Here is a 27,599-nt window from a genome sequence, read left to right on the forward strand (position 1 = left end):
GAGGCTGGATGGCTCAGCAAATTGGATTCAAGAACCAGACAGAACTGTTGTGTCACTCAGTTCATTGTAACTGAGGCAGAGTATTATTCTGTAGCTTGTGAAAATGAACATTTGTAAAATTGTTTTTGAAGAATATTAATAATAATATTAATGATGATGATGATGATAATGATGATGCCATTTAAAGGAATAGTGTTTAATTTGAAAATATTTCACATGACAATTCACAAACTATTCAAATATTCTGATTTGTTTAGAAATAATGTTGTAATATTAATGTTGAAATATTGCCTGCTGTCATTTTACTTAATGGTTTACTGTATTATTAAAGAGTGTAAGTATTAATGTTACATATAAAAAAATTAATTAAGTAATTAATACATAAATAATTACATATGATCAATATAATGCACCATTTCCGAATAAAATATTTTTTTTATTACACAGACCTCAAACTTATGCATGATGATGTACTTAGTTATATTTAGGGATACTCCGATCCGGATGTTTGCTGCCGATACCAAGTGCCATCTCCTTGTGATGGTGATCGGTTGAAACCGAGTACCGATTCTGATGCTTCAAGCTTTATAATGCATAAAGCACATTTTCTCAAGTATGCTACTTAAGTGTAGATCTCTCCTGACCCAAGAGAATAAAGGAAGAATGTTGAATATTCCCCTAAACATGTCATTCATAACCAGTTAGTGTGAACATGTCATGGTCAGAAGCAGCTTTAGAGAAAATAATATTAAACAGATAAAAAACGTTAAGGAAAACATTGCAAATAATGGAAGAAGAATTCAACATGTCTCAATCAAGAAAACTTTGGAGTGCATATTTGATGCACAAGATGTTAAAATGCAAACCTTTATATCCCTTACTTCTTTAGTTCTATAAATTATAAAAAAAAGTCTATATATTTTACCACATGTGTTGTGAGCCCATCGATTGCTCACCCATCATTTACCTTCTCACGTGTTTTCGCGTTGCTGATGTGTCATATATGGGGGAGCACATCTGTCTTCCTCTGCATGTAAACTCATAAACAAAAACACTTGTGATCGGTTCATGAGATCAGCCAGATTAACAAGTACAAGTTAATATGACGTCATTTTACATAGTTTAATTAAGAATCATTGTCTTTTTGTCATTATTGTAATCAGGTACTACAAAAGCAGGTCTGAGAAAATCAAACCCAAGTCAATTTGTCCATCCTTTAAAACAAGCACGTAAAAATCCATAATATTACACCCATTCGTGGACAAAGATTATTAAAAGAGAGCAAAGTAGACCCAGTTTACAACTGAGTTACATTTTGTACCATATGAATTACGCTGATATCTGTGCAGACGGACATATCAAACACATGAACGCAAAATGTTTGTACTACATGAGTATTTAAATAGATATATATATATAGTCTATACAAGATTTACACACGAATACAAACACATACATGGAGATGCAGTGCATGCATGTGCAAATATAGCTTTCTTTTTTGCTTTAATTAAATAAAATATAAGCTTCCCAGAAGCACTTAAGAGCTTAGGTGTCCTATACATTGTATAAGATCATATAAAAGAATAAAATAATTAATTATAATACAAATAATGATAGTTACAATAAGAGTATATTTAAAAATGTACAAGCTGAAGGTATATTGGTGAGTTGATGATTTTCCTGGTGAGTTTATGCTGCCCATTGTGCAAAAGGACATGAATTTTTTCAGTTTTTATAGTCACTCAACTGAGATTTCACTTTCCAGGATGAGAAATCGGCTCAGATTTTAGTTTCTGGACCCTCTGTATGGATTGGCTGGAAGGAATTGCGGATACGAGCAGCTTCGGCTGCGCAAAGGTGTCCAAATGCTTTGTTGTACCATTCTGGAGTTCTTCCCCTGAAATAAAAATAAACACAAAAAATGTGAGAAACCTCTTTTCTATCATATCTTTTTATATTATCAATCTTACAAGATGTTTTTAAGCATAATAACTTTTAGAAACCATTCTTGCATGTCAATTTTGTGCTTCATACATTTTGTTTATAAACTGTATTTATAAAATTAAGATGAATAACAATCAGTGTATACAAAAAGTGTAGCATACACTGACTGGCCACTTTATTAGGTACATCTTACTTATTGTGGGTTGGCCCCCCATTTGCCTTCAGAACTGCCTTAATCCTTCGTGGCATAGATTCAACAAGATACTGGAAAATTCCTCAGAGATTTTGGTCCATATTGACATGATAGCATTCCGCAGTTGCTGCAGATTTGTCGGCTGCGCATCTATGATGCAAATCTCTCGCTCCACCACATCCCAAAGGTGCTTTATTGGATTGAGTTCTGGTGACTGTGGAGGCCATTTGAGTACAGTGAACTAATTGTCTTGTTCATGAAACCAGTCTGAGATGATTCACACTTTATAATATGGTGCGTTATAACATGGTGCTAGTAGCCATCAGAAGATGGGTACACTGTGGTCATAAAGGGATGGACATGGTCAGCAACAATACTCAGGTAGGCTGTGGTGTTGACATGATACTCAATTGATACTAATGAGCCCAAAGTGTGCCTAGAAAATATCCCCCACACCATAACACCACCACCAGCAGACTGAACCGTTGATACAAAGCTGGATGGATCCATGCCTTCATGTTGTTGATGCCAAATTCTGACCCTACCATCCGAATGTTGCAGCAGAAATCGAGACTCTTCTGACCAGGCAATGTGTTTCAATCTTCCACAGTCCAATTTTGGTGATTCTTTGAGAATTGTAGCCTCAATTTCCTGTTCTTAGCTGGCAGGAGTAGCACCCGGTGGCTTCAGAGATGCTCTTCTGCATATCTCGGTTGTAACGAGTGGTTATTTGAGTTACTTTACATAAGCTAGAACCAGTCTGGCCATTCTCCACTGACCTCTGGTATCAACAAAGCATTTGCACCCTCAGAACTGCCGCTCACTGGATACTCCCTATTTTACAGACCATTCTCTGTAAACGCTAGAGATGGTTGTGTATGAAAGGTCCAGTAGATCAGCAGTTTCTGAATTACCAATAACCATGCCACGTTCAAAGTCACTTGAATCACCTTTCTTCCCCATTCTGATGCTCGGTTTGAACTGCAGCGGATCATCTTGACAATGTCTACTTGCCTAAATGCATTGAGTCACAGCCATGTGATTGGCTGTTAAGAAATTTGCATTTATGAGCAGTAGGACAGGTGTACCTAATAAAGTGGCTGGTAAGTGTATAAGAGAGTCGTTTTACAAAACATTTTTGTTTTAATCAATTTTGAAAAAGTGTAGTTGCATAAAGTTTCATTGAAACTATAAGTGTATTAGGGCATCAGTGAATGTTGAACTATGATTTATAAATTCTGTACAAGTATTGTTCATGTTAGAAAATACAATAACATTAACTAATGAAACCTTATTATTGATTGGGATACTTCTGATTAATTTATCATTCATTAATAAAAATATTAATTTCTTTAAAAAATGTATAACAGATATGGTGCTTATGGAACAATTTTGGTATTATCTTGGCAAGGACAAAGAAAAAAAAAACAATAAATACATAGTAGAAAATTAATATGAACTAATTTATATAACCTAATGAAAAAAAATGCAAGCACACTGACAGGCATTCATTTCTCCTGTAAGTGTGTGTGTGTGTGTGTGTGTCTCACTCAGCCTATATATCTCCATGCACTCACTTGAGGTCGACTCTGCAGATGTGTGTGAGTCTGGATTTGCCAGATCCGCAGGGCTCCAGTAAGTAATTGGACTCCATCACTATGGCTCTGATTCCTCCGACAGGTGGACAGTCTTCATGCTCGATGGACACAGACACCAGAGAACACGTCCCTCGTGGAAGATCCGTCCTCCACGACCTGAACACAGACATTACAGCTTTATACCACTCTCCCTGCTGCAAATTAAACCATCTATCCAGCTAATACATTTCAGCATTTACACTCTTTCTAACAAATTTAATTAGCTCTTTATTAACCGGGCATTGATGTTCAGTGTGTAAGGATATTTGAAAAGAATTGTAACTTAATGGATTTGTTTTATTTGTTAAATATAATATAATATAATATAATATAATATAATATAATATAATATAATATAATATAATATAATATAATATAATATAATATAATAAAAAAATAGAAAAATCTAAATATAATATAATATAATAATTAAAATAAAATATAACAGAATTATAATAAATAAATTATATATATATATATATATATATATATATATATATATATATATATATATATATATATATATATATATATATATATATATATATATATATATATATATAAATTATAATAAAATAAAATTCAAAAATGTTTCTTGAATTACCAAAAAATGTATGATTATATATGAATAAAATATATAATTAAAAAATTTCATATTTATTTTAAACTTGTTTTAAATAACACTAATTTACTTTCATTACCAAAATGAAACAGAAAGAGCCATGATGGTCGCTGTTTGAACGGACTTACCTGAGCACCACAAAGTCTCTGCTGGGATGAGGAGGCATACAGTTGAGGACATACTGAAACACTTCAGTCTGCCGGTCCAGAACCTCACTCACTTTCCAGTTCATCAGATCAACGTCCCACATGTGACGTTCCCGAAGAACACGGTTCAAAACCACAGACGGAGGAGCCTCCACCTCTACTGAGACCCGCCAGCGGCGCAGAGGATTCCCATCACCCACCTGGAAATAAACCACAGACGATTACTTCATCTTTAACATTCAATTCAATTCAATTCAGCTTTATTTGTATAGCGCTTTTACAATGTAGATTGTGTCACAGCAGCTTCACATAAATGGTCATAGTAACTGGATCAGGGTAGTGCAGTTTTTAGTGATTAAGTTCAGTTCAGTTTAGCTCAGTTCAGTGTGGTTTGAAGTCATTACTGAGAGTCCAAACACTGAAGAGCAAATTCATCGATTTGATATCATTAAAGTTCCCCTGAAATTAAAATCACACTCTATTGAGGGTTAGTATCAATATGTCTTAAAGAGACAGTTCACCCAAAAAAGACAATTTTACACACCCACAAGTGATTCCAAACCAATGAGTTTATTTTTTCTGTTGAACACGAAAGAAGATATATAGAAAATTGGTTAAAACTTGTAACCGTTGACCTCTATAGTAGAAAAATCAAATGCAATGGAAGTCAATGGTTACTGGTTTTCCTAATTTTTCAAAACAATTTCTTTTGTGTTCCACAGAAAAAAAAAGTCAAACAGGTTTGCGGAAAATGAAGGATGAGTAAGGAGCCTTTATTCTTCTGTGTGGATTTAAAATCCAATAACGAACGCCAAACTGTTGATCATGATCCAGACAGTCTAGTTTAGTGTTAATGTCATGTGAACCTAACCTCTATTGACTTATTTTTAAAAAGGGTGAGGAGGTACTTTATAGTCCCACTCTGTCTTTAGATTTTAGTTATTTTAGTTGAAATTAAAGCTGCGCATTTCAAGGTACTACAGTGAAACTTTAAATTCAGCATGAACTAGAAGTTGCTGAGACTTTTTTCAGTATGTTGATGAAGTTCTAGCTCAAACTGAATATTGAGTAGTGGGTGGGGCTTTGTTTTGTGTATCATTCCCTCATAGGAAGCTAACAGAAAAAGGGGCTGGGTTAGGAATAACGATAAGCAGTTGCTATGGAAGCCCTCAACTTAACATCAACAGAAGGATTGCCACTCCAAAGGCAGAAACAAATGGTCAGACTTTGATTGAAGCTTAACAAAAACATTTTTTATTGGATTATTTTGCACAGATTAATTATTGACTTTAAGAATAACAATGTGAGCTGGCAACATAAATATTGTGGATTTTGAGTCTAAACGAATGAAAAAGCCTGGTTTTCTTTATTCTTACTTTCTTATAGGACAGCTCGGTGTTGCCGGTGCTCTGGCAGGACACCCAGCCTTTGGCCTTCTCCCGTGAGTCTTTGAGGAGACCCTGTAGTCTAGCCTCCATGAATGCAGGCCAGGAGCCTTCATCTTCCCCATCATCTTCCGGATGCTGCCGCTTGCACAGCTCCTCAATGGTGGGAGCCTGAAGCTCGGCCTCCACGTACGAATTACGCGACTGTGTCACCATTTCGTGAGGAATCTAGGGGAAAAAAGGAACACAAGTTAAATGAATAGGCAAATGAAAAACACATTTCCACTCAGATTAGGGGTCCATGATGGTTTTCTTGGACACTTTCGAATTGCATTCAAATATGCCTCATGTGAAACAGATATGTGTCTCACCTCAAACAAGCGATTACACTCTGTGATCATGTGTGCCAGGCCCTGCGTGGCAGCCAGGTTTTCATTCAGGTCCTTTTGGTCTGGCCTCCCTGTGGCATACTTTTTCTGCATGTGCATAGCTCTGCAGACAGATTTGGAAATCCTTTAAGATTATATCATTTAAATATTAAAACAATCAGTTGTTTTTAAAATGTATTTATTTTCTTCTTATTATTATTAACTACAACGTTAAAATAATCATTTTAAAAGGCAGAAAATACACAAATTAAATGTATTATTAACATATGACAAAGTTGTATGACATTTCCAAATGTCCAAATACAGTTATCGTATTGATAGATGGATGTTATGGATGAACTAGAGCTGTTGAAATATACTAGTATTCACAATGATTTTGAATTATTATCATTATCATGTTATTTGGGTTATCATGATATAACTATATTGACTATAATATGATATTTGATACTAAAAGAATTACGAATATACAGTACATAATATGCCACACTGCCACATTAGCAATTTTTTATTATTTATTATGTAATTTAATTAATATATTATTTATTTTATTTTTGGCCATAATATTGGTGAAAGTCCATGGTTGAACATAACTTTACACATCACAGACAATCAAAAGAAGTGTTTTCTACCTTGGCGTAAGATTGTCCTTCTTCAGGATGTTGAGATGAAAAAGTGAAGGTGCCAGACACACTGCCAGGTTCATGGGCGTCATCTGATTCTCTTGAACGGAGGAAGTGACATCACTCAGGAAGCAAAGCAGTGTTTGCAATACCTCCCTGTTTTCATCTGACATCAGCATGATGGCCGCCTGCACAGCCTGTAAGCGCTGCTCTTTGGGCACATCTGAAATGGAAAGGAAAATTGCTTGCATTTATTTTTCTGAGAGCAGGAGAAGGGTGGGTGTTAAAGTGAGAGTGTTTCTTACATTGGTAAATGTGGAGGAAGGTTTCACCCAGTTTGCTGGTCAGAAGTGGCTCAGGCAGATCCCTGAAGAACTGTTTGACCATGTCAGCAACATCATATGCAGACTGATCTTCATAGTTAACATCATCTGGAGAACTCTCGTTCATCTGTCGGAGTGCTTGGATACGAGACTTCACTCCTGATTTGCGAAAAAGACCCACCTAGGAAACAGAAGCCATATTATATATTGTTTTAGTTCACATTTCTACATATGAAACAATTCAAATACAAATTTATTTAAAAAAAAAAAGAATACTTTAATGTTTAGTTTCTTGTACTGACTGACCTGATCGAGGCATTGGCTCCTGAGGTAGCGCAAAGCCTGCTGCATGCCGAGAGGTAGAGGCTGACCGAAGCGTTGTACATGCACAATCAGCGGGACTCCAAACACATTCTTATCTTTATAGTCTGGAACCTTCATCCTCTTCATAAACTTTGGCACAGACCTGACACATTCAAAACACCACGCTTAGTTAAATACATATTAGCTTCTTCTATAAATGTCATCACTGCATCTTTTATATTGTATATTTAGAGAGTATGAGGCATCGATACAAGTAAACAAATCATATCAGAGTTTTGCCTGCAGTAACAATAGTGACCAAAAGAGGGCGGACATGATAATATTTACTGGTGCTCCCTCTCGAGCTACAAATGACACAACCACGTTTTAGAAGGATGTTTCAGGCTACAGTAAAACAGTAAAATAAATCTCATAGGGTCTGATCATTTTTCCAACAGATTCTTACCAGGTCCAGCCATGTTTGTTGGACATGGAGTACTTCTCCATGATGGCAGTGAGACGGAGCAAGGAAAATTTTTGTAGCAGGCTGAGCTGGGCTGCAGATTGGCTGGTGATCTGGAGAGAGGCGACTGAATGGCTGAGGCGGTTGGAAATCTGGAAGCTGGGCCATCGCAAGCTAAACACAGAAAGGAGAAACATGTTAGAGATTCTCAACTGGGTGCAAATAAATAATTAAGCAACCACCTAAACTTGCATTTGGACCAGAGGTGTCCATTAGTGTTTGTGGAAAGTCATTGGCTGTATCTGAAATCACCACTATACCCTTAAATAGTGCACTATTTTAAAGAGCAGCCATTTGCAGTAGTGTCTAAAATCATGTTGGACGTTCTAAAGTGTACTCAATCAATCCTACAATGCACCACAATAAGAACAGCTATAGAATACTTATAATGACTTGAGGGAGTTTGTGCGCTGAAAAATTTTCTGTCTGACAACAAAATAGCATCCACAAAAAAAAATCTGTTGGTATAATTTTCTAAAACAATATTTAGTTGTTAAATTAACTTTGTATACATAAAATTTTGTTTGCTCCAATACCTAGACAATTTTAGTGGACTAATGAAGGAAATAGATAATGAGTGTATATGAGGCAATTACAGATACAGTCATTGTCTTAAAATGTATTATTTCATTCCCCATAAACGAACCTAAACCCACTAATGCTAAGTTCAGACTGCTCGATTTAGCCCTGATTTGGACTTGCCGACATGTTTTGAGAAATCGCTGACAAATACCGGAAATCACAGTCAAATCGGTGCTCGTTGACGTGAGTGACAATCACACAGTACGAACTATAAAGCATGTGAAATGAGAGAATCGCAGATGAGTCGCCCACACCAGTGAAATATTTGACATGCTAAATACCTGGAGCTGTCAGCGATTCAAATCATGCTGTGTGAAATATGTTTTGTTTGAAAATAACATCGGTGATTACCTACAGCCAATGACAGAACAGAATCTGTTAGTATGGGTAACTGCAGGCCAGCGGGAGGTGAGTGGAGAAGTCAAAAACGCAAATTTTCAGTTTATTTGGACCCAATAAATATAGGAAAAACTAGTGAAAATTTGGCAGGAGCACCGTGTCTGTTTGACGTGTTATCTGAGCAATATCACAACCAAGTCATAAAGAAATAGTTAATTCTCTTTAAAAGCCAGGTGAGCAAAATAAGTACATATTCTAAAGCTTAAGCCTTCTTTTTCCATTATGTAGTAAATAGCGAAATATATATTATGTGACTTTGCAATGTTTCCATGTCACTTCTCAATTTTCTTTGGTTGTGAGATGTAGTGACAAAGTTGTTGGCGATTATTCCTATTTTAAAGTTTTGCAGTGTGAAACCTCCTGTCCCTGATCCATCCTACAGTGAAAACACAGCACCAACAGAACGCTAACCTAGATAGTCATTCAGTGTGAAAACATCCGTGACACGACTACTTTGAAAGTCATGCAGTCTGAACTCAGCATAACCGAGGTCTTAGTCTCACAGGAACCTTGCAAGTAAGTGTGACAGAGCTGGTACGAGTTAAACTCTAAAGGACAGTGACTTTTCAGATGCAGGATCTGACATTTGAAAGCTAAAACTTCTGCATAGTTTTTGGTGTCTTACTCTCCAATCTTAACTTTACAGTTCTGCATGCAACACTTATAGTGAACATAGCTCTAAATCTTACCGTTTTGGTCTGGTAAGTGAAGCACCGACCCCAGAGTCTCTCCTTTCCCTCATTCCTGTAGATTCTGTTTCATTAAGCGACACCCCATCCCTCTCTACATCACTGGGGGTAGCCTGACCCTCCAGCACTGAATGTCCCTCAAAGTCCAATGTGATCTGGCTAGATGACTGCAAGTCGTCTTGCCCCTCGACATCAAGATCAACTTGCCCCTTTCCTGCATTTTCACTATTAGGCAATACATTTTTGGACCAGTGGTCCACAATCTGTTGCAGTCCGTTAACATGTTGCAAAATATCATCCAAATGTGGGAAAAGGTCTTCCTTTTCCAAGTCTATAAGGTCGCCAGTGCTGGCATAGAGGTGCGAGCCGGGTACATTGTCATAAATGCTGATCCGACTGCCTCGGGTGCAGCACTGCGTGACAGGACGAGGTTCTTTGATGCTAGGTGGACGCTGGACATCCGAGTCCATGCTTGCAGAGTGCCAGTTGATGGAGGTTGCCGTCGAGGGTGAAAGACTCTCAATAGACAGAGCTTTGGGAAATGTTCCAGGCTTGTGATCTTTAGGAATATGCACCACCAGGTCTTCATAGGACCGGAACTCGTTGCGGCGGTTCTGCTCGGCCACACGCTTACCTTGGATGAGACTGGAGAACACATCCAAGTCCTCCAAGTACATCCCGCTTCGTTTGTGATCAGCCCGGTGGACATTGCGTTCCTTCAGATTTGGTGTACTAACAGCACTCCCGCTCGATTGACTGCTGCTCCCTTCACTACTAGACTGGGATAGCAACATCCCTGAAGGTGGTTCCGCTAGATGCACATCTCCATTGATGATCTCCACACAGCGGAGAGTTTTCACAGTCTGAGGTTCTTGTTGGAGAACCGGGGCACTTATAACAAGACTCCTGTTCCCTCCGCTACTCATTGCTCCCCGTAACTGTAAAGCTTCCATGCGCCTTAGGAATTCTTTAGCTCGCGTCCTTCCTCGCTTGCCATGCTTTACAGGCAGAGAACCATAGCTTGAAAGATCAGATGAGAGATGGGCCATGCCAAGTGACGTGTGGTCGGGCATGGCTGCAGAGTCCGAGCAGGTGCGGTGTGAACTGTCCGAGTCTTCTGCGCTGTGAGCACGAACACCACCACTTCCACCGCTGCTCTCGCTGTGAAGAGAAGAGATCTCCGGCTCGCTCAAGTCTGTCAGAACACTCTCGCTGCTGGTTGTTGTCCGCAGGGCAGAGTTTTCCGCAGGTTTCCTGTTTTCCACACCCCTCAGCAGACAATCAATGTCTTGAAGCCTGGACCAGCGACGACTGCTCCATTCAAAGGTCCATTTGTCACTGATGGCAAAGAGGTCATCTTCATCTGAGTCTTCGCTCTGCAAGTTAACAACAGAATTAATAAATACTTTCTTTTTATTGCCTTACCTTTTTCTTTACAACATTAACAATTCAGCACAATACTTGTCTACCATCCCAATCCTTCAAGAAAAACTTTCTTTCACCCTTTTTTTTCCTTTTTCCTTCTCTACAATCCAGAACCCCTGGAGCTAACAGTTTAGATTCACTCAAATGGCTTTTTCTTGTTTTGAAAGGGCACATTCCTTCCTACGTTGAATCATTACATAACCAGTGTGATATAACACTGTATATCAGTTTCTATTCTAGTCTTTAGGTGGTACAGTAAGTGATACTGTACATAAAGAGCAAAAACAGTTGCATCAATTAACACAGATCGTGACATTTTCCTATAATTAAGCTTATTAGGAATAGAATGCCTGTAATTTTCTTTCTGCATTACACTGTGGCAATGATGATCACTTCATACTTACAGGCATTATTACAATACCCCTAATTATTTCCACAAAACTACTACAGTATAACATGAAATCGATTGAACTATGGACATACACAAGCAGAAATGTTGAAGAAATGATGCATCACTTACTTTTTTCTTGGGAAGATTTACATCAAGTTTCATAGAGGCACACTTGTTCAACGTATTCAGTCGCCTGAATGGGACAAAAAGTAGAAACAAAAATATTAGAATCCCTTTCACTTTGACTGCTTTTATGTTGCATTGCTGATACCGTGGTGATGTGGACACAATATCAGCACAGTTTCTGTGACCATCTCTAATATAATCAAGCTATAAGATCTATGTCCCTGCTATCCAATGCTTGGCTCTGGTGAGCAGCAAACCTAATTAGGCACAATAATTGGCCAATGTCCTACTCTCTCTCATGGTGGCTTGCTTTTAATTGGCAAAAGCTTGCAAGCTGCAGTTGTCATGGTTTTCAATAGCCCTCAAGAGCAACTAATGTGGTGTTGATTCCAGCTGCCACATAGTCACTCATCCAGGTCTAAGAGGCCTGTTTTCCCCCCTCAAATTCACAAAACCATACAAAAACGGTAAGAGCTTGCTTTTCTTTGATGCCATTCCCAAAATGTCTTGATAAATAGGTCATTTGTGTGGTCCCTCAAATATGAAAAATGATTTTGAGGTGAAAGTGAAGCAGCTTCCGGAGTTTTTGACAAAGTGGTGGGCTCAAACGGCTCCTTTTTGATCGCAGAGCATTAGTTTCAATTTTGACCTTTTACAATAAATACATTGAATCAACACTTTAATGTATCAGTATTTCCAATAGATATTTAAAAAGATAAAGTCTTCCCATAGATATGGAACCATTAGATTTATAACAATCTATTGGTACTGTAAAGGGAAAGAAAAGAATAATGTGGAAAAGACGACAAAACATTGCGTGCCTCAAGCATCCACTGAAACCGAGCCACTGCTTCTGATGTAATAATCATGACATTTTATGACTCTTTTTATTGTTCAACCGTCTGTGTGTGCTATAAAAATAAAGACTGCAGATATAAAGCATGAATCGCAAAAGTCTGCTACCTAATTTTAGCTATGATGTAAGATTAAGGCAGGGGTGTCCAAGCCGGTCCTGGAGGGCTGGTGTCCTGCATATTTTAGTTCCAACCCCAATTAAGCACACCTGAACAAACTAATCAAGCTCTTTCTAGGTATACTAGAAACTTCCAATCAGATGTGTTGAAGAAAGTTGGAGCTAAGCTATGTAGGACTCCGGCGCTCCTGGACCGAGTTTGGGCACCCCTGGATAAAGGATTTGAAATATGGTTGTACATATTAAATCAGTAATCAATCATTCATTCATTTTTCTTCGGCTGAGTCACTGATTTATCAGGGGTCACCTCAGCAGAATGAACCACCAAATACTCTGGCATATGTTCAATGCAGCCATTAATCAGTATTAACAAATTAAACATTGAGAACTAGTCCCTAAAGCTAAAGTGTTTAGCTTTCATTGTGTTAATAAAGCTTACATTTCTTGTATGTTGGTTGAACATTGCTAGTTAACGAGACTAAGTTAATGAATTTGGTAACAACCCATTAATTACAATTGACAGATTTGTGAACTAAAATCAGCAAACTGCAGAGAGTAAAGTGTCAGACAAAGGTTAAAGATGTTAGCTTTGTCACTGGTGCTCGCAAACATCCGCAACTAACTGACTCCTCCGCACTCTTACTAGGCATGTCGTGCTAGAATTGTTTACCAAGTTGTTCCCCTCCGGGGGATGAAGAAAAGTGAGAAGTCAGGGGGAGAGGTGGGAATGTCGGACATTGTTTCCCACACAACAGTAAACAGGTTTGGAATTTCGATGAGTTGCTTAAGGGTTGTTTAGAGTCACAGTAGACCGGCTTGAGTGCACCCCCTTTGCCCCCAGTGCTCTCCTACCAGAGCAGTATCCAAGGCAACCAAAGTCACTGGAGGGCTCTTTTCATCTTAATTTGGGAACTCAAATTCAGTGTCTAAACAAAACGAAAAGCTAACTCATTGAGAACATTCTGTACTTAATTTCTGGGGAAACACAATGAGTGTAATTTACAAACTTTATTGAGTCACTTGTTGCTTTAATCATGACATTATTTACTCTACTATTACAAGAAGATTGACATGAGAGAAAGTCCTCCAGACCTGAGCTTAATTGATGCAATGCATGAGGGAAAAGCAGACTTTTAGGACTTGTTGTCATTACAGATGAAGAGGACTTTGATAAACCTCAACCACTACAAAATACATGTTTTGAATATGAAATAAAGATCTAAACCCTTTCATCCATTAACTTTATTAACACTCTTGTTTTTGTAAGTGGGATATGATTCAGCATTTCTAACATCCTCTCGGTTACTATTGTGCCTCTTGAGGTAAGGGGAGTAAAAATGAATGAATACTAGAAACTCATAGACCGCTAAAAATATTAAAGGGAATGTGGAGACAACATAAAAAAAATTTTTATTACTTTATTACTTACATTTATGAATAGAAATGTTTTATTTTTTTTAATAAAGACTTTTTCTGATTCAAAATATAACAAAAAAAAAAAAAACTCCCATTTCTTATCTCGCGCACACGGACCTACTTGGACAACACTGGAATACATCACATCCGGTCGGCCGGTCGCATACAGTCTAGTCCCAGGAGTTCAAATATTTCAACAGGTCCACAGCTCAATTGGAATTTCCGCATACAAAGATGATCGGAACTCCACGCAGCTCCCAGACTACTCTTCATTGGAAATTAATCACTTCCGGTCTGTCGCTTGTCGTTTGTTATGTGCAGTGGAAAGAAGGCTTAAGGTTTACTTTAACAGCTCCTACTAAGTGGATATTTGGTCTATGTGGCTTTCATTGCACTCACACCTCTAAAATTCATTTCCATTTAGTTCACACCACCAAAATAGCCCCTTAAGTTCTACTGGTCTGGAGTGAAATTCAAACTAAAGTTTTGGGCCTGGGAGGTAACTGAGTTAACAAGGCTGCAAAAGACCCCATCCCTTGATGAGCATAACATCTTCATTGTACTCTCCTCCTTAAGCCTTACTCCTGCCATGGTCATAACATTATTGTCTCCCTTTCTGTCCTGCTCTAAATGTAACCCCGTCAGTCCTGCACCACCCAACCCACTCCGAGCTGGGATCGAACCGACAACCCTCCACATGGGAGTTGGTAGCTACAACAAGGAGGCTAAACACTATGACCGTAACACTCACCCCTAAACCTCACTCTCATCCTAGTCACGGCACCAATAAACCCCGCAAAGTCCTGCGCCACCCAATCCGCTCCGACCTGGGATTGAACCGGCGACTCTCCACATAGGAGTCGGTAGCTCCAACAAGGAGGCTAAACAGCATGACCTCTAGCGTCTGTTGCAAGAGCACCTTTAGGAGGTCAGAAGAGTGAGGTTTACCTGCACAGCACTTCACTAGATGGCCTCAAAGACCACAACCCCTAGCATTAATCAAAATTGTGTCTCTTAATGCCAAGTGAGTATGGTTTACTTGCACAGTTCCTGTTTGCTGGTCTCGATTGCACTTTACTTTCAACTGGGTCACGGCACCAATGTAACCCCGCTAAGTCCTGCACCACCCAACCCGCTCCGAGCTGGAATTGAACTGTTGACTCTCCAAATGGAAGTCGGTTGCTCTAACGAGGAAGCTAAACACAATGACCCCTAGCAGTTCCTGTTTGCTGGTCTCCATTGGCTTCACTTTCAACCGGGTCATGGCACTAATGCAACCCCACCTGAGTGGGATCTGATCCAGGGTTTCCAGCAAGTCATGATAACAAGGACATTAAAGACACAAATCTATAGTGTCAGTTGCTGGTGCATCTCCAGGGAGTGAGGTTTGTACAACTCCTCTTGATGGCCGCCATTACAACAACATGGTTCTAAAAGTATTTTTTCCTCTGTTTTATTGCTGCTGTTATCTGTTGTATTTATTATTTATTATTAAGCTTAGGTAGTTTCAATGTTTCTCCAAAGATATGGCTTGATTTCTTCAGGGTGTCGAGAAGACTGTAGATACAACACAGTTCTTACCGGCATAGAGGTTCCACAAGGTCTTTGTCCAAGAAGTCATGGTCTTTCTTCACAGGAGAGATGTCAATGGGAAATTGAGAATCTGCAAAGAAACACAGGCGTATCCCATTTCAACAATCAAGTCCATTACAGTCCAATTCAGGAAAAAACAGATGTCTTTTAAGCACCATAACGATTTCCTTCTGATTCGTTAATAGGCCAATCTTGCATGTTCACAGTGAACACAGAGGAATCCAGGCGCCCACACTCTTTAAAAAAACCCTGACAACACATTCTTTCCAGAGCGATAGCCAAGACACAGAGAGTAGCTAACTTGTTTTAAACTTCCAGATGCTAATAAAGTGAGACAGGGTTTGCCCCCCAAATTCTGAGCTTGGCTTTGAGAAGCCATTACGTCTTCAACTGAGTATAGTGTCCAACTTATGTAATGGGGTGACTGGATCCAGACCCCGCCAGAGTTGACATTCCACTAGTACAATTAAATGTTTCATCATATTTTTTTGCCTCTGCTGAATGAAATAAGTAAAATCACAGATTCAAAGAGAGACACTGTGTTCTGGTTTTAAGCTGCTGGATATTCCAAAACAACACTTCTGAAGAGATGCATTATGGAAAGATTCTATTCTGCACTTTGATTCCATGACCGCAAGTATTATTGTCACAAATAAACAAAGAAAGGATTGTATAATAAAAGACCATCTATTTTGCTAAAAACTCTATATTGTTTGAATTATTTTTATGCTCCAAAACATCTGATGCATCCATTTATAAAACTGTATATTATATTATATTATATTATATTATATTATATTATATTATATTATATTATATTATAATTAATTATATTATATTTAATTTTTATATTATATATTTTAAATGAAAGTCTTATAAATTACATTTTTATTATTATTATTATTTTATTTTATTTTTTTGGAGGGGGTGGGGTGTTTTATAACTTTAAATAGACAAGTAACAGAGAACAAAAAAAAAAATCTGGGGTTTTTACTCCTAAAACATGAAATGAAACAAGTGAAAAAACTAGAAAGCTCATACAATTTCATCTAAAGACCAACACTCCAAGATCAAAAGCACTTGCCATGAGCGACTGAAAAAGGCAGCGTTTTTTGCGGCAAGGTTATTCCCATGACCTCTGTCTCTCTTTGAAGATGTCACACTCTATATGTACAAGCGGTACCTCTTAACCTGAACCTGTTTGACCAATGACCTGTACCTCCCAGCATTTCAGATGTAGGGGGTATGAATGCTCTGAGTAAATGAGGCCTTTTTCTGAGGTGGAACGAAACATCAGATCACAGGGAAAATGAGTGAGCTTAAACTAGCTAAACAACATGAGGTCTGACAGACATTAAAGCGCCCATTTAAACATCGGAAACCACATCCCACATTAAAAGCTTGTTTTTGCCCAAAATGACACTCATTTTGGGAACAGGTTGACGTCATGCGATTGTTTGGAAATCTGAATGAGAGTACTAACCGCTCTTTAAACAGTTTAAATCATACTAAAAGTCTAAGTTTTTGATCAGTATGACTGTTAATGGTTTGAAAGATGCCTATTTTACTCATCAAGGTTGAATTATTTTATAATAATTTAACTGTTCTTAATTGGTGTAGTTTAAACTGTATTAATAAAAGTTTTTAATTCAATTAAATAAACTTTATTGTCTATCCCACAGAGGTTAGAAATTTGTCTTTAGACATAGGCTCACAAACAACAGCAAAACATAAATATTCTTACAAAATTATTTAAAAAGTCACATATTTATATATATATATATATATATATATATATATATATATATATATATATATATATATATATATATATATATATATATATATATATATATACACACACATATATATATATATATATATATATATATATATATATATATATATATATATATATATATATATATATATATATATATATATATATATACACACACACATATATATATATATATATATATATATATATATATATATATATATATATATATATATATATATATATATATATATATATATATATATATATATATATATATAAAAAACAATGGCAGTGGGAATAAATGTCTTCTTGCACATAGGCTTTTTTGCTAATTATTTTTACCATCTGCCAGATGGAAATAACTTAAAGGAACCATGTACAGGATGGGAAGAATCTTCCACAATAGTGGAGCTTTTTCCTTTTTTAACTGCTATAATTAAATTAGTAAGAAGAATTTGTCTCCAACCAATTATTTTACTCGCTACATTAACTAATCTTAAAGGGACTAAGCCAAAAAGAAATGAATGAATGAGTTTACTAATCTTAAAAGTGTATTTTTACTTTTAATAGAGAGGGAGTTAAAGCAGGCTACAATCTTAAAAGTAAGGGCGGATTTAAAAGGTGATTTATATACAACAATCAAAATGTCCTTCTCAATATCAAAATTTCTCAGTTTTTTCAACAAACTCAACCGACTGACCGATACCCTGACCCACCCTCTACTCCAAACCCAACCAATAGTGTTTTCAAAAGCAATCCAGAAAAAGAAAAGCCACTAGACGAACTGGAAACAGCGGAAAAGTGGTCCACACTGAGATAAATGGAAGCCTTGACGGCATCATACCGCCCTGTATCGTTCATTTTAAAGACTAAATGCAGCCATGCATAGCTCTGACTACATAATTCTCACTCTCCAGAAATACATGGCTTTCATTTTGGGTGTAATAACATTTATGATCCCTACTAATTGTATATTTTCGTGTGGTGAAGCGTTACCTTCAAAAAGTTGGGCGTACTGGGGGAATCCTGCTGCCCGCAGCCAATCACAAGCTTCCTTTGCCTCGATTTCTGCAACACAAAAAGTGTATACTTGTCAGACTCATAAAACATGTCTATCTGTTTAATATATAGACTTCATAAAGACAAAGAAGAAACAAGATTAGAGAGCTCCAATTTCATGGGTCGCTTCGAACTTTGAGATCATAATGACCACATAATGACAAAGTCAGGCATCTTTCTTAAACGGCTCTCCAAAACAAAGCCAAAGAACTTCATATTCACATGGATATTTTCTGCATAGAGTAAATTAGCATTCATAATCCTGTCCACTTCAGCATTTCTTAAGATAAGGAACATTTGCTGTTGTTGTTACAAATATTACACATAAAAAGCATTGATTCAACTTTTGGCAGATTTATTATTAATCAAGTTTTATTACTCTTATTTCCACTGTTAATGTATTTAATTGAATTATAACATTTATTTAATGGTAGATATTAAGAATATTTACTTGTAATATTTTAATATAACTATATAAATTAAGCACAACTAAATAATAACAAACAATTACAAAAACAAATAATAGAATAATTTCTTCTTATAAAAAATATTGTTTTAAATCATTTGTAAACATGTAATTATAATATCTCTAATATACTATACAGATTTCCTATCTTGTTTTAAATGGATAGTTCACGTAAAAAAAAAAAAAACATTTTCTATTCATTTACTCATTTTTATGCATTTCTTTCGTCTGTCGAACACATGACAAGATATTTTGAGATTGGTGGGAAAATATGGAGAGCTGGAAGGGACATGATGGTGTGGAATAAAATGGGTGGAAGAAAAAAAAACTGAGTGATAAGAAGATATATATTTATTTAAGTTTGACAAACACTTCCTGTTCACTTCATTCATGTCAACCCTCCCGTTTTTGCCGGGATTCTCCCATATTTTACCATTCTATCCCTCTATTATCTGTCATTAAGTATTTCTCCCACATTTTTTGATCTTGAAAGCTCGTTGAAATTAATATAAAAATGTCTGAATTCACTTTCTTTCCATCAAAGCTGTGTGTTGATCATCGCCCTTCATATGCAACCTCTGAATCAGTGAATGGATGTATAAGCGCTGACTGACGGATGTGCTCTGTATAATAAACTGATCCCAGATCAGCTTCTGTACACGGCATTTAAAGAGGAGCTAAAGTGCAGGACACTTTGGGATTCAGGTGTGCATTTAAGCAGACAAATACACTTAATAATATGTAAACATGTCCGCCCTCTGTGTTTTATTTTAAACACACTTAATTTTCTCCTAAATGAGCACAAACTGTATCGAAAGTTATCGAATGCTTTCATTATAGATCTGTGTATTCTTACAGTGACACCTCTGTTATCAAACAAAACAAAATAAGAGATTCATTTACTGCTCTTCACTTGTTTAACAACAGAGGTGTCCCTTTAAATGTTTTGAAGCTGATCTGGGATCAGTTTATCATACAGAGCGTGCCCGTCAATCAGCGCTTATACATGCATTTGCTGATTCAGAGGTTGCATATAAAGGGCGATGATCGTCGCACAGCTTTAATGAATAGAAAGAGAATGCAGACTTTTTTATAGCAATTTCAATGCTTTTAAAATTAAAAATATAAGTAAAATATGGGAAAACACTAGATGATAGGATGATAACAGGATAGAATGGTAAAATATATGGGAGAATCCCGGCAAAAATGGGAGGGTTGACGTGTATGAAGTGAACAGGAAGTGTTTGGCAACAACAGTTTTGCGAGGGAACGCAAAACCTATTTGCGAGATAACGCAAAAACTTTAAAAATATATATCTTCCTATCACTTGGTTGTTTTTTCTCTTATAATTTTTTTTTTCGCCCATTTTTTTCCCCACAATTACATCCCTTCCGGGTCTCCGTAGAAAGAAGCAGCCACTGGCATTCACAGTGAGAATATAAATACTATGAAAGTCACTGTATTTTTTTATTCTTCCAAATATGATAACATAATTAAAATTTTTGCGTGAACTAACCCTTTAAGAATGTTCAAATCATCTTACTACAAAACCAAACTACAACACTGACACAATCTTGCTGTTGTTTTGTCAATAAAACTGTGTTGTGTCCAACCAATGAAGCTAACACACATTTTCACAGACAGTTATCATGAGAATTATATTTAGAAACACTTGTGTGCTCTTGGACAGGAAGAGAAGGAGGGAGATAGCGAAGAAAAAAAAAAAAGAGTGAGCAAGTATTACATAACAGCATCAGTTGTGTGTGATTTAATTATGTTTCTCTTCCTGCCGCTGCATGAACGAGGTTATTCCTGTAGGTCAGATAATACATAATAACACAGTCCTGCGAGCCTGTAAAGTCTGCTCATAATCCCACATGATAAAAACCAGGACAGCTCAAGATCTTTGGGATTAAGTGATCAGTTGCATATTGGCATTATGATCCTGTTCATAAAGCAGCAGACCTTTACGTGACGTGTTGCAGTTAATGGAGGGTTAACAGAATGTACTAGAAGACTGTTTGGGATTTTGAGCAGTCAGATTTGGAAAAAGAATATAAAAAACCCCACTGGAAACTATGTGATTCCAGAAGGGAAGGAACATCATATTGATTTATAAGGGCTCTGAACAAAACAACCAGAGCTGACCACAGCAGGTCAGAAACACTCTGGATATTAAGGCAAAACAGTACATAATATTTAAAAATAAATAAATAAATAAAATCTGAAAAAATATCAATTAATTCTTGAAAGTATCTGCAATAAAAATCGAGAAATGGAAATGGAGATTATTGCAAAAGTCTACTTTTTTGGGGGGGAAATATATAAAAACCTACATTTAAAGGGATGGTTCACCCCAAAAAATACAATTTACATCATCATTTACTCTCCTTTTACTTGTTGCAAACCTTTAGTAGTTTCTTTCTTATTGTTAAACTAAAAAGAAGATATTTTGAGAAATGTTAGAAAGCGGTAACCATTGACTTTCATAGTTTTTTCTTTTTCCTAATATAGATGTTAATGGCTAACGCATTTAGTCATTCTTCGAAATATATTATTTTGTGTTCAATAAAAGAAAGAAATAATGTTATGTTTTTGTAATTTTTTGAGCGAAAGTAAATAGTGAGTACATTTTCATGTTTGGAGTAAACTATTTCTTTAATAAATCTCATATCCTCATGAGATTTCGGTGAAATAGAATGTACTTCTCAAATAAAAAATAATATAAATAAGTATTTACAAAAGCATATTGATAAAGATGATGATCATTCGACTCCCAAAATTGTATATATATATGACAAAATTGAGAGAAAATTGAAACAAAAAAAGTTATCTGAACAAATAAAACTTTTGGGAGAAAAGAATATATAACTAATTTCATAAGACACATAAAAACCTCAAACTGTGCTTAAATATACTAATAAACTATCTGCCAATTTCAGAAAAATTACTTAAATTTTTCTCATCCATTTTAAACTATATAAGCTGGGCCATTCACGTCCTTTTACGTGTCAATAATTGTTCAGTTTGTGTTATTCTCAGAGAGAATTTCAAAAACATCTAAGACAAGGTGAAGACTTTCTGAATGACAATGACAAATTCCAACATAATAATACACAAAATGTAATAGAGTCAGCCAAAGACTCAAGAACACACTGTTTGGAATTGAAACAGCTCAAATCTGATATTTACCAAACAATATAAGCACATAAGCGCATACTTTCCATTGTTTAAGACTGCACTGCATTTCAGCCAGCTATCGAGTTACTCAAGTTCACTGACAAACAAATCTAACACCCAGTAAACACACCGTAAAATTCACATTCAGTTCAATTAAAATGTTTTTTTAAGATCTGTTCTCAATACAAAACATTCCCTAAAAAAACTGTCGAACAAACTAGAAAAACGCTTATATATATATATAAACAGTGTAATTAAGTTATGATTTTGTTTTTTACACTTATGAAAGAAAAGTTTTGCTCAACAACGACACAATTATTTGAGTAAAAATACAAGTAAAACTATAAAATTGTGAAAAACTATTAAACTTAAAATATTTTTATATACTTTGAACAAGTAATTTATATCTATTGTATGAAAATAAAGCTGCTGAGGAAAACCAATGGGAGAAACCAAACACAAGTTTAAGCAAATCCATATAATTACTAAACACATGATTACACTGCAAAACCTCATTAACAGCGTCTGTATTTTGTCATTATCAGATTTATTTTGTTTATTTATTGTTATGAATTTCATTCAGGAAACTTGATCTTTGCTATTTCGATTTTTGATGTTGAAAATTTAACTCCTCAGTTTAACAAAGTGACTGTGTTACCATTTTAATAGTTTCAAACATTAAATTGTAAAATAAATAATACAGAAAGTTAGGTTCTATATGGAAAAACAAAACTAGCCAGTTTATTACAAGGTTTTTGTACCATAATATACAACACCAACCCAGACAACATATCACTGAAAACTATTAAATATGTTATTAAAAGCCACTTTGTTAATCTTTTCAACATCAAAAGCTGTTGGAGGAAACATTTAGGTTCCATAATGCAATCCAAAAGAAGAATACAGAGAACTGAAATCTTTTACAGTGTATCAGGGTTTCTGCAGGTTTCACCAAGTTAAATTTAAGACTTTTCAAGACCATTATGAATAAATGTTAGACTTATACAAAGCTAAATGCTAAGGATTTAACATCCCAGTTAGAAAGATTTTCACTTACCCTATCAAAAAAATATTCAATTTGAATAAATTTAATAATACAATTATAATACTAATTTTTCTTTGAATATTTTTTATTAATTTTCAAATACATCCATTAACAAACCCTAAAACCCTTAACAAGAATGGAACAAAATAATTTAACAACAATAATTTAATAATAAAAAATATTGATCAGGTCAGTATCCTTAGCAGTAAATAAATGGAGAACCTTTAACCAAAATGTTTCTGTAAGGAAAGTAATTAAATGCATTTTTTTTTCTTAAATGTAAAGTTTTATTGAGATGGAATGTTGGTGGTTATATTGGTGTTAATGGCCAGATTGGTAGATATCCATATACAAAGGAAAACTAAGACCAGTTTAAAATAAAGATTTAAGGTCTAAAACATAAAATTTCAGTAGATTTACAAATTTTTAAGGCCTAAAATTTAGTTTTTAAAATTTAGGACATTAAGACTTTTTAAGACCCCGCGGATAACCTGATGTACAAATCACCCCCTACATCTAAACATCATCAAAAGAGATATATCTTTTCCTAAATCCTTCAAGATCTATAAAAATCATTCTCACCTGATTCAGTAACAAAGAAATGACTGCACAAAGTCGCTTTCAATAATCCAACAACATGTAAATATGATCCAGCTCAAATTCCAAACACATTCTGAACCTCTTCCAACCCTGCCTGATGACCCTAATCATGTCTCAGAGGGTGTCCTGTGGGTTACAGGGTCTGTGCCCATCCTCTGAGTGTGCGGAGAAGACGTCAGAGCGAATCGCCTGGGTTTTCATTCATATTGACAGTAGGATGGAAAGAATTCCTGCGCTGCCTCCACCCCACTAAGATTACCTTTCTTTTGTGTCGCCTCCTTTACCGAACAATACGGTTTGTTCAGTTCAGTAGCTCCTGTGAGATGGACTAAATGCTCAAATGATATAAGACCGTTCTTTATGAGCGTGTCACGAAACTCGGTCTATAGCAGGAACCTCTTTTCTTTCTGAGAGATGTAAACAAATGTATGTAACTAGCAGATCTGTTGGCAAATATTAGCAGATGAAATGTCCTTGAGGTTTAAAACCCTACGATATGATATGAGTGTACAAATATTTGATGCTATGTATTTTTACAAGGTCATGTCTAATAGTGTTGCTAAAAAACTGCCTATTAGTTCAGTAACACAGAATTGACAATTTAGTTATATAATATTCTCTTAACCCTTTTACATGTAATAATTCTGATTAAGTTTGTAAATTTGATCATGATTAAAAATTTTCATGGTTATGCATCAGTTTAAAACGTAACACACCGCAGACATTTTTTTTCTTTCCTACAAATTGACATACAGTATGTTGTATTTATATTGTTCGCCTCACAGCAAAAAGGTTGCTGGTTCAAGCCTCGGCTGGGTGCTCCGGTTTCCCCCACAAGTCCAAAGACATGTGGTACAGGTGAATTGGGTATGCTAAAATTGACCGTAGTGTATGAGTGTGTGTGTGAATGAGTGTGTATGGATGTTTCCAAGTGATGGGTTGCAACTGGAAGGGCATCCGCTGGGTAAAACATATGCTGTATAAGTTGGCGGTTCATTCTGCTGTAGCGACCCCAGATTAATAAAAGGGACTAAGCTGAAAAGAATTGAATGAATGAATGTATTTATATTGTGAAATGTTGGATATTTTGATTCTCAAATATGTGTAATAACATGCGTTTTATAATTTAAGCAACTTATATCAATATTAACATATTTCTTGATCTATGATGAGTGCCATGTTAGTCTGCGCTGCAGCAGAGAGATTTAAGCTGCTGGATTTACAACATGTTAATTTATCAACTTCTCCAAAAAATACATGAAAGCAAGTGGCTGTTTTATTGGAAGAATAGAGTAAATGTTGTAGTTACCTAAACAGTGTGTATATGATGTAAATAAAGCAAATAATCAGATAATGTTTACAATTTGCACAAAAAAAATGGAATCTGATTGTTCAAAAATATCTAAATACTTAGACAACATCCTTTGAAGCTGTCTAAATAAACACTCTCTAAAATAAAGGTACAAAAGCTGTCACTGGGGTGGCAATTTTTCAAAAGGAAGACTTTTTTTTAAGGTTCAGTTTTGTAATTTAAGGTACTATGAGTTACAGATGTGTACTTTTAGGTATTATTATGTAGCTTTAAGGACCTGTTAGAACCAAAAATGTACCTTTTAAAAGGTAAACCTTTTGGAAACCTGTAACCCCTGACTGGCATTGTATTTGTTTTTCCTACTATGGTCGCCAATGGTTGCATATTTTCAACATTTGTCAAAATATCTTCCTTTGTGTTCAACAGAAGAACGAAATTCACAAAGGTTTGAGGGAGTGAGAGTAAATAGTAAATTTTCATTTCTGGGTGAACTACCCCTTTAAAACTTTTTTGGCATTTATTTTGACATTATATTTTGTCATTCAGGGTTATAAATGGTACAATTATTATATAAAAAAAAACTAATGCTCGTGTGAAAATGCAGAAGTGAATTTAGAAAAAAAACACTGAAATGAAAACAAAAAATTGTCAAAAAGCTTGACCATTAGCCAATATTGTAACATATTAAGTATTTAGAAAGATTTTTATAATAATAGCAATTACCTAAATTACAATAAAAGAGTAAAAAAAAACATCTTTCTAAATATCTAAATATCTCAAAACATCTCAAAATATCTCTATCACTATAACTGTTATGTAACTATGTCAACTAAGTCAACCCAACATAGTGACTGTATTTGAAAGCTGAGCTCTATTGAACAGAAGCTGAGGAAACCTCCTTCGTGACTAAGCGTTCATTCCCTAGAGAGCCGTACAGTACCACTGAGAGCAGCGGCATCCACGTCCCACAAACTGCATTTCGAAACCCAAGCTGCCAGATCCACGTCACACAAGCATTCCGTAACACTATCCTGAAAGCTACTATTTCTTTGCCATCATTGTCCTTTCTCATGGAATCGGAAGGATGAAGAGCTGAGCTTCTGGCTGGTTGCCAGCGGGGGAACTCTTGCTTTTAAATGCGACCAAACTGCGTGCAGTGTCCAATAACTGGAATAACAATAACTTGGTAACATAGCACGACAACAACACAATATGAAAAGCAGAGCGACTATGAATATGTGGGAGAGAGAAAGACACCTTCTTTTCCTCATTGAGTAATCTGATGTAAAAATGAGGAGGCGGGATGTGCTTTTCCCTGCAGGTCAGCCATGGCACACGCTGGCACTCTGGCAAGCTGTCACACGTCCAGATAGGAACTTAATACAATCAAGGATTTTTCATTCAGAAGTTCGACACAAAAATGAAAAAGAAACTAGACTAAAATTGTAATTTCACTTTATGTTTTAGTACAATTTTGGCTATTATTAAAGCATCAACTATGACTTTTAGCTCAACAAATGACTCATTTGCTGCTTATAGTTATTAAAGAAGTGTAAAAAATTAATCTTGAGGCTTGTAATTTTCATTAAAAAAATGTATGTCATTAAAAATAATGTGCATATTTTCTTTTAAAAAATTAATATTTTGGATTTTTTATAAAATATTGAGAAGAATTTGCTAATAAAATCAAGAGATACATTTTACTTATTTTTTAAGCAAACCAGTGCAATTATTAGGCTTAATTTGAGAAACCTATTAAGCTAATAAAATTAAGGAAAGACAGCTTCACGTTTATTTTAAGAAAATTCACTGAATTATGCAGATTTGATTGAGATGTTTGCATCTGAATTTCAACAACGGCAGTGATCAGACGACATTTTGTAGGAGCGGATCAACAGTGAGCATGTTAAGAGGTTAGCATTAACAGTTTATCATTTCTATTGTCTTAAATAAGCTCTCTCAGGAAACACACATGCTGTTCAAGCTCATTCAGGAACCTAGTTTTTGCCATTCGATGTATACAGGGATACACAGGTATTTTTAACCAGCCATTGCTATTTGAAATTTCTTTGTTTATTCTGAATTATATATTGAAATTGAGCAAATTATTTGCATTGTAAAATTGAACAGCAATAATCAGGCAACATTTAAGTGTGGTGGAAGAAAAACAGGGATCTTGTTAAATGGTAAGCCAAGGCTAAGCTAAGTTAGCTATAGCTTTGCAAAGTGTTTTTCCATTTCATAAGGTTCCTTTTACAGCATTGATGATGTAATGTAATTAATAATTAAAATACGTAATTAATAAATAATTAAAATACGTAATACGTAAAAAAAAAGATTATATAATGCTCTATATAAATAATAATATTTGTTTGCTTTATTTTCAGATTAATGAAGAAAATGTTCACAGCATTTTCCCACAAATGAGGAGCGGTTAACTCAGGCAGATTTTGATAGAGAATGCTTGCCAT

General features: G+C 35.7%; 1 protein-coding gene across 6 annotated transcripts in view; it reads right to left on the reverse strand.

The window, feature by feature from the left end:
• Positions 1–1,103: 1,103 nt before the first annotated feature.
• stard13b (StAR related lipid transfer domain containing 13b) overlaps positions 1,104–27,599 on the reverse strand; it is a 173,801-nt gene continuing 147,305 nt past the window's right edge. For all 6 annotated transcript variants that reach the window (XM_087284421.1, XM_087284422.1, XM_087284423.1 and 3 more), the window contains 13 exons: positions 18,462–18,533; positions 15,671–15,752; positions 11,704–11,767; positions 9,759–11,134; positions 8,032–8,202; positions 7,569–7,728; positions 7,245–7,443; positions 6,949–7,162; positions 6,299–6,419; positions 5,919–6,155; positions 4,525–4,742; positions 3,715–3,891; positions 1,104–1,897 (listed from right to left, as the gene is read on the reverse strand). In XM_087284421.1, coding sequence (XP_087140547.1) covers positions 1,780–1,897; positions 3,715–3,891; positions 4,525–4,742; positions 5,919–6,155; positions 6,299–6,419; positions 6,949–7,162; positions 7,245–7,443; positions 7,569–7,728; positions 8,032–8,202; positions 9,759–11,134; positions 11,704–11,767; positions 15,671–15,752; positions 18,462–18,533 — 3,209 coding nt within the window. In that variant the 3' untranslated portion in view covers positions 1,104–1,779. The remainder of the gene's footprint in view (positions 1,898–3,714; positions 3,892–4,524; positions 4,743–5,918; positions 6,156–6,298; positions 6,420–6,948; positions 7,163–7,244; positions 7,444–7,568; positions 7,729–8,031; positions 8,203–9,758; positions 11,135–11,703; positions 11,768–15,670; positions 15,753–18,461; positions 18,534–27,599) is intronic.

Source organism: Danio rerio, chromosome 15 (assembly GCF_052040795.2).
Source record: "Danio rerio strain M-AB ecotype USA chromosome 15, GRCz13ab, whole genome shotgun sequence".
NCBI classification, from domain to species: Eukaryota; Metazoa; Chordata; class Actinopteri; order Cypriniformes; family Danionidae; genus Danio; species Danio rerio.